General features: G+C 40.0%; 1 protein-coding gene across 1 annotated transcript in view; it reads right to left on the reverse strand.

Annotated features, from left to right (window-relative positions):
- LOC119425101 (talin-1) overlaps window positions 1-8,092 on the reverse strand; it is a 107,233-nt gene that overhangs the window by 83,772 nt on the left and 15,369 nt on the right. Inside the window, exons 4-8 of the mRNA XM_037692625.1 lie at window positions 4,884-4,989; window positions 3,281-3,405; window positions 2,884-3,009; window positions 1,605-1,667; window positions 1,338-1,520 (exon numbers count right to left, since the gene is read on the reverse strand). Of these exons, the coding sequence (XP_037548553.1) occupies window positions 1,338-1,520; window positions 1,605-1,667; window positions 2,884-3,009; window positions 3,281-3,405; window positions 4,884-4,989 (603 nt within the window). The remainder of the gene's footprint in view (window positions 1-1,337; window positions 1,521-1,604; window positions 1,668-2,883; window positions 3,010-3,280; window positions 3,406-4,883; window positions 4,990-8,092) is intronic.

The raw sequence follows: 8,092 nt of genomic DNA on the forward strand, positions 1-8,092 counted from the left end.
ATATAATATCCCTCACCTATTGCAGGAGTTACGTTCCAGAGACCCCTGTGGTAGGTGAAAATCCACAAAGTAGCAGTGTTATACTCATTTTATTATTACTATATATTTAAAGCATTATAAACCCTTCCCCACTCTCTTATTAACCTTTCCCTGTAATGAATTTAGCAGAGGACCCAAAATTTCAACCAGACACAGCACGCGTTCAATAAGCTTTATTTTGAAAAGACTGGTGGGTGTCGGCACACGTCTGTGGAAACGCACTGGAAAGTTTTGCGAACAAAACAGGAGAATCCAGGGCACAGAAATTTGGTCAGAATGAGGAGATCAGTCAGGAGCAGGAGCTAATCGCTGAACATTTACTTGTGCAAGACGTTCAATAATCTGGTGCCAGATAGAAAACAGGGCAGTGCATAAATACTACAACCACCAGGTGGAAAGAATTATGCTGATCACATCGCAAGTGGGCGTGGTGAACAGACAGGCAGAAATCATGACATTCACACTCTCTTATAAATACTTCTTTAAACACTTTGGCAATGGAGATGAATGCACAATACTGCACAGCACATACAGTACACACTATATATAAAAAAACAGGTTTAAAAAACCCGAGATACAGTGAAGCTGCAAGAAGTGAACCCCGATATAGCGAGGGAGGACTGTACTTTCTCATCATGTCATTAAGTTCTGCAGAAGCCTGGCTATGATCTGTTCATTTAAATCAGGTGTTGAAAGAGGGAAACATCTAAATCATGCAGGAGGAGAAACCCTGAAGACAGGGATGATACAACATTAGATCCTGCTTTTCAAGCAAGCAAATTAATTGAGTCTTAGTTACTAAATTAACTTTGGTGTGTGTTTCTTTTCTGTTTTAGGATCTACGAGCTTGATATACATTTTTTAAACACTTAAAGTAGTCACATGCAAACTCACTAAAACTATTTAATAAAGTTAATTCCTACAGTCAGTTATGATCTTGTCCGTTATGACCCTCAGTATTTGATGTCTACAACAAACACTGAACTAGTTACATAAGAAAGTAAAACAAAAAGAGCATAATCTATGTTGTAGTGGCTTTTTATCCTTTTTAAATATTCTGGTGAAGATTCTCGGTCATCCAGGTCATGGTCAATACCTTCATAAAAGAATGGATCCTTATGGAAAGTAAATAAATAAAATGTGTGAACCACAATCACGGAATTAATGTAATCTAATGAACCACGTCACCTATCCAAACATTAGCAAAATAAGGAGAGTTCAAGTGCCAAAGGAACAACAGTGTAAAGAGTGAAAGACATGTGCTGTGTATGTGCAGCAAGTTGATGTGAAGGACCAACCTGGAGCCTTTTCATAGTCTGTGAGTCCTGATCAGCCTTGACCTTGCAGGCCACCAACAGCTGAGCAGTGGAGGCCGCGACCTGCTTGGCTGACGAGATGAGCTTCTCTTCACTGGCGTGTCCCTGCACTGCAGAGTTGGCTGCCTCACACAGATTGTTGGTGGCTGCTGCAACCATTCGAGCCTAAGCAGTCAAGATGAGCAGCGGTCAAACAATTCAATAACATCACAATCATTCCAAAACTGAAGCTTATATGAAGAAACTTACAGCAGAAATCAGACCCTGAGACCACTGTCCATCATCCACCGCGTTGGCTGGGATTGCTCCAACCTGAAAACACAGCACAGCTTGAATTCATACTGGATTTTTAATACTGTATATTTTTACTAACTTGGGTTTTATGACATTAACTTAAGTCAAGAATAAAGACATTAAAGGACATATTTGTTTATTTTTACCAGTAAGTTGCCAGTATTTTACCTGCAGTAGACAGTGGTCAGAACATTCATTTTTGACAATCAAAAGGAAAACAGAAACAGAAAAGCAAAGTTTAACTAAAAAAAAAAATCTAATTTACCTACACTGAAAAATATCCTGTCTCCTAAACCTTATGTAGATTCACAGAATGTTTTTGCCATTGACCTTCTATTCAATTCAGTTTATTTATATAGCACCAATTCACATGAGAAGTCATTTCAGGGTACTGAACAGAAACATTCATATACATAAAAATCAGTCAACAATGTTTATCTCTTCACCTCCACTGAGAAGCTATTTATGTGTTTCATTATCACTGCTGAGGAGTCCCACCAATGTTGTCTCATCAGCAAATTTAATGAGCTAGTTTGTACTGAATTCTGCATAACAATCACGTGCCGAAAGAGTGAAGAGAAACAGACTGAGTACACATCCCTGAGGGGCCCCGGCGCTCTGAATGATATAGAACTACTAAAATACATTTTGCCTATTGTCTCCCAGACAGGAAGTCCAAAATTCAGCAACAAGCAAAGTTTTCAGTCCAAGCATGAACTGCTGTGGTATAATGGTGTTAAAGGCTGATGAGATGTTGAACAGAACTGTTCTTTTCTCCCAGTGGGATAAGGCTAGATGGCGGGTGAGAGAGTGAATGATTTGTGGACTGGTTGGTAAGACAAACTGAAGGCGATCCAGAAAACCTAATAAGCTAGTTTTAATGTAAACCAGCACTAGTGATTTTTTACACCAAATTTTATTAAAAAAAATAAATGATACTGTTACTCAAATCTCTGTAAATGTTTTGTGATTTGAGGTATAGCAACGTTTTTCTGTGGGAGTTTTCTAGGTGGAAAAAGTTTGCCATTTGGTTGTACTGCTCACACTGTCTATAAAAATCTTTGATTCTCCACACAAACATCTGCAGGTGAGATACTGACAACTCAAAAATACTTGAAAAAAAAAACAATTAATAACAAAAATAGAAAAAGTCATGAGACTCCCTCATTTTATTAGCAGCAAGTAAGAACCTGCGTTTTCATTTTGTTGACAGTTTCTCTGTGGGGTGACGTACCTTCCCCTGAGCCACAAGCTCCCTTTGTGCTGCTGAAGCAGCTTTGACCAGAGCACTTGTGGCAGCTGCAATGGACTTGGCTGCCTCCAGAATTTGCTCCTCAAAGTTCAAGCTCTCATCTGCCTCCTGTTTATAAGAAGGGAAAAAACAAACGAGCAATAAATACACCTGTCTGTCTGTGATGAACTGTAGAGCACGTCAGGTAAAAGACGTGTAGCGAGAGAAATGAAGCATGGGTATTCAGTGAGTGAATGAATATAAATAGGATAAATAATAAGTCAGCAGGGTAAGGTTTGAGGAGCTGGTTGATATGTAACACTGGCACACTGAATGTAACCCTGGGGTTAGGTGAACAGATTAGGTGTGAATGCCTCGGCTCTGTAAAAAGCCCTCTAACCTTGGGTTTGGTCCTCGGCCTGAGCTGCTCCAGTTTCTTGGCAGCTGCTTCGATAGCAGCCGCTGCACCCAACAGCTCGTTCTCTGCGATGACAGTAGGATCCTCAGGGTCCACCCATTCTGTTCCTACAGCAAACAAAAATAATACTGGCTCAGTCTGTGCCAAAAAAACAACGTCAGTCTACACTCTTCTCAAAGATACTCAAGCTTCAAAAGAAAGAAGAAGCTGTTTCCTGTGTCAAATATGCTTTCAGACACTTCACAAACGTCATCTCTGAGAGCATTAGGAAGGGATAATAAGGTGTCTGTTTCCATTAACTTTTATATTTAAGGAGCTATGACATCTTAGTAAGTACCTCAGCCTTGAAGAGAGTGAACTAAAGGTTATGTATGTTAGGAGTCTCACTAAGCTTTTCTTGAGTGGTGTTGTTATTCACCATGGTGATAGACCTAATCCAGTTTGGAGATATTAGTAAAGAAACTGTGAGAATGTAGTTTACCCGGGAAAGAGTTGGTCAAATTATGTACAACGGGTTGGTATTATTTCTATTTTGTTGCTTTACAACCTGGAATATATACACATTTATTGATTATAAGTAATAATCGACAAATACTCCAGACTAATTAAATTAAATTCTAAGAATACACAAATGAAAAGTGGCATGCGCGTATGTATTCACTTCCCTAAAGTCAGTACTTTGACTTCAAACAAACCATCCCCACAGCATAATGCTTCCACTGCCATGCTTTGTTGTGTGGTGTTCTCAGCATAATTAGGTTTATTTCAGACATGGTGGTGTCCTTCATGAGCAGAATGGTATATTTTAGTGTTGTTTGACCACATCACTTGTTTTAACATGTTCGGGGAGTTGTTATTATGCATTTTAGAGAATTCCAGATGGCTTGCTTTGTTTGTTTTTTTAAACCATGTCTTTTTTGTTGTCTATTCACTGAAGCCCAGTTCTACGAAGTATGCGCCTAAAAATGGTCCTACAGACAGAAGAGCAGTCCAGCTCCATGGAGGTCATCTGAGCTGCATCTCTGATTAAAGCCCTTCCTGTCCAGTTTGTAGCCCTTAATGGACAACCCTCTCTCGGTAGGTTTGGTGCTCTTTCCATTTTCTAAGAGTGAACTTAATGGTGCTCCGTAGGATGGATTCTGGGATCTATCAGAGCAGGTGTATACAGACTGAGATCATGTGAAAATGTTAAAATCATGTTAAAACAAGTTTCTCCCTACTTAAATTTATTAAAAGTGTATTCCATAAATTTATTACAATAATCAAATTTAAAATTCATATAAATTCTAGGCTGTAAGGCAACAAAACAAGATTAACAAAGGAGACAAGCACCTTTAAAGCAAATTGTCAATAAAGAGAATGGCTTCAATGCTACATTTATCTTCTTTAGCTTAGAAAACTGGAGATGGTTCAAATGCAGCTGTAGCTAAATTTTATTCAGACACTTCAATCTTCAGATATCCTGTTCACTGGCACAAAATGTTGGTATTGAAACATGATTTCTCCCAATTTACTTCAAAGAAGCATAGAAAATAGATATTTTGATCTGCTAGCCTTTTTTGCTACAGGTCAAAGGGTAAGATACCTTTCATAGCTTCGGCAGCCTGGATGAGCTCGGTGACAGAGCCCGCCACACGCTTGGAGTAGTTGGCCAACTGCTGCTTCAGGTCATGAGTGGGCTTCTGGATGATCTGTGAATGGAAACAAGAACAAGACAAGGTCAGCTTCATGTGGTTTGCAAAACAGATTTTAGGTCCATTTATATCTCTGCTGTAATTTCATTTTATGATTTGTATTAACATTTTTAAACCAGTTAATCACACGGTGACACAGAAACTTCAACACAAAGCACTTTTGTTCTGGGATAAGAAGCATTAAAAACTGATTCTGTAGGACAGGGTTACAGAGCTCTGATGGGGGATCCAGATGTGGGAGAAATAGGAACCGACATACAAAAAAACAATCACTGTTTAGGCTACACATAAATTATAAGTGATTTTTAATGTTTCACATGTCACATCAATTACGCTTGAGTGAAATGTGTGAGCAGGTTTGATTTCATTTTCCCTCTTATGCTGCAACTAAAACTGTCATCAGCTGGAGGAGTCTGAAACATTACACGTGATGCAGCTGGAAATGATGTCAGTGAAGAAATATGAGCCCAATCAGCCACACGGGGGTGCTGTGCATGTGGCCCAATTGATCCTGAGCTAGGCATGCACCCCCCCCCCCCCCCCCCCCCCCCCTCATCCGACTCCAACACGCACATGGAACGTTCATTTGTATATTTTGGTGCTGCTCGGTCTTTGGGCATGTTAGCATGCCTCAATGTTGCCTAACAGGGACAGCTTCATGTAGAACAGAGATTAGCTCCAGTTTTAGGATGCAGACTGGTGTTGATGGGCAGAGCGGCTCCTCTCTCTTGCATGGAACCAGCTTACAGTTTGGTTAAACTTTGCTTTAAAACTCCAAAGTGTTGAATTATTTTGTGTAGTTTTTGACTTGCAACTACTGCTTCTGACTAGAACTAAAGCTGTCCTCTCAGATGAGGTTTACAGTTGGAGCTGGCTCTCATTTCCCTGAAATATCCCTTTAGATGTGGTGCTGCAGGCTGGAGGACATCCCAAAATGCTCTACTACTATCCTGTCTTTACTCTCATGTAGAATATGTCAATGCAGTTATTATCATAAATACAATGTCCATGTTTTTTGGTTCTGAACCTGGTTCTGCTGGAGTTCCTCTCCACTATGAGCTGCTCTGTGCAGCTCAGGACAGGTGATTTAATCAGAGAAAATCTGTTGCATGGATGGATGTATACTGTCCATGGTATTTAATCGGTACAATCCAATATAACAACTGCCCTTGACTGAACTGAAATGTTTAAAATTTTAAATCATATTTCTTTAACATCCAGTTTGTAGTTGGGGGTAGAGAGAGGTCTGGTGTGGTTATGAACAGAGCGCTGCTGGCATGTGGAAAGTGGGATTGGTTTGAAAAATGTTTGGGTTAGCGACAGGTGTCAAAGCAACAAGTGAGTGAACGTGAGGATCCGGTGGTACCAAGCAGAACACGGTCTGTGCAATGGTTCAGACAGCATGGGACTGATCAGGAGTTTGGTTCAATTTCCACTTCCTTTAGCCGACATGTCCGAGTGGTGTTAGGCACAACACTCAACCTTCATGTGTAACAGTGAACTCAGTCCACTTCATAAAAGCACAAAGATACGAAGAGAGAAAAATAGAGGTCAGGTGGGGGAATTTGGGCCTAAAATGGATTGAACAGGTAGGAAGGATCATATGTGAAGACTTCAGCTGATCAAAATACAGCTGTTCATATCCTCACAGGTACACATCACACCTGCTCTGAGATCTCTGCACTGGCTTCCTATCAAAAGCAATATCAATTTAAAGATGTTATTGCTTGTAGATAAAGCTGTAAAATACCTTGCACCTCAGTATATATACAGCGAGAAAGATATTGACTAGATAAAGACCAGACAGACGCTCAGGCCTGCAGACAATAATTTATTTGTACCTCGACCCTTTCCTAAACCAGGTGAAGCTGCCTTCTCTATTTGTTCTCCAGTAAAATGAAACACTGACTCTACAGCTGAGCTCCCTATGTTGACATTTTTAGGAAAAGGCAAAGACAAAGTTTTTGTTATTGAAAACTTATGATCAGGTTTACCATAATTTCTGAACTATAAGCCGCTGCTTTGAACCCCGCAGCTTATACAATGCTGCGGCTAATTTATGGATTTTTATTTTTGATAGGCTAACGAGCTTCATGCCACCAAAACATTTAGCTTTGTCACACCCAGACGCTCACATAGCTGCCCAATACACGTCTCACTTGGGTGGGGGGAGCGATCAATGACTTCTGGGTAGACTAGTGTATTTTTTAATCAGCCGTGTTACATGCACTGTTCAAAAAACCCAAAAACATTTACTGTATTTGTGCGTGTTACTGGTACGCATTTAATAAAAAGTTTTTCAAAAATCTTCCTGTGTAAATGTCTCATGTTACAACATGAACACCCGCGGCTTATAGAAAAGTGCGGCCTGTTTATATAAAATTTTCTTTTTAAATTTAGCGGGCGCGGCTTATATTCAGGTGTGCAAATTACAGTTTGTCTTGTTCCTGAATAAGCACGTTTGGGATAAATGTTTTCTTTTCATGTGTATTAAATGTGTTGAAAAATCCAAAGTGTTGAATTATATTTTACTGTTTTTGACTTGCATGCTTAGTTTTATGCATTTGTCTAATTTCAATTGTAACTAAAGTTCTATTTTCCCGCCATGCACGACGTGCTACAAACTTGGTTTTGCTTTGAGCCAGAGACACTGAGGCGTCTTGTTGCACGAGGAAGGAAGGAATTGTTTTTACATGGCAGCCATCTCATGACTGAGTGACAAACACAGCAGAGGAGTGCGATGTGGTGGCTCTGAGCTATGACTGATGACCTTCCACTGTCCTGGACAGACAGATAATATTCAGGTTGGAGCAGCATGAGACAGGTGCAGGGAATTAACAGGGCTAAGCCCCACACCCAGCTCAACTTTATTCACAAGTGATGTCAGAAAAGGACTGATGTAACGCCAGAGAAACGCATGCAGAGGGGGGGACAAATCCTGCAGGCAAACAAAACCATCCCCCCAGACTGTACGCCAACAATCTGACATCACACTGTGACCAGAACATATTACCTGCTGAAACAAAACGGAAATAAATGCATCACACAAAAAACATCTATTGGTTCTATTATAGGTAAAGTTCAAAGTTCCTTTTTTTTA

The sequence above is a fragment of the Nematolebias whitei genome, chromosome 18, assembly GCF_014905685.2.
Source record: "Nematolebias whitei isolate Nwh7 chromosome 18, NemWhi1, whole genome shotgun sequence".
Taxonomy (NCBI): Eukaryota; Metazoa; Chordata; class Actinopteri; order Cyprinodontiformes; family Rivulidae; genus Nematolebias; species Nematolebias whitei.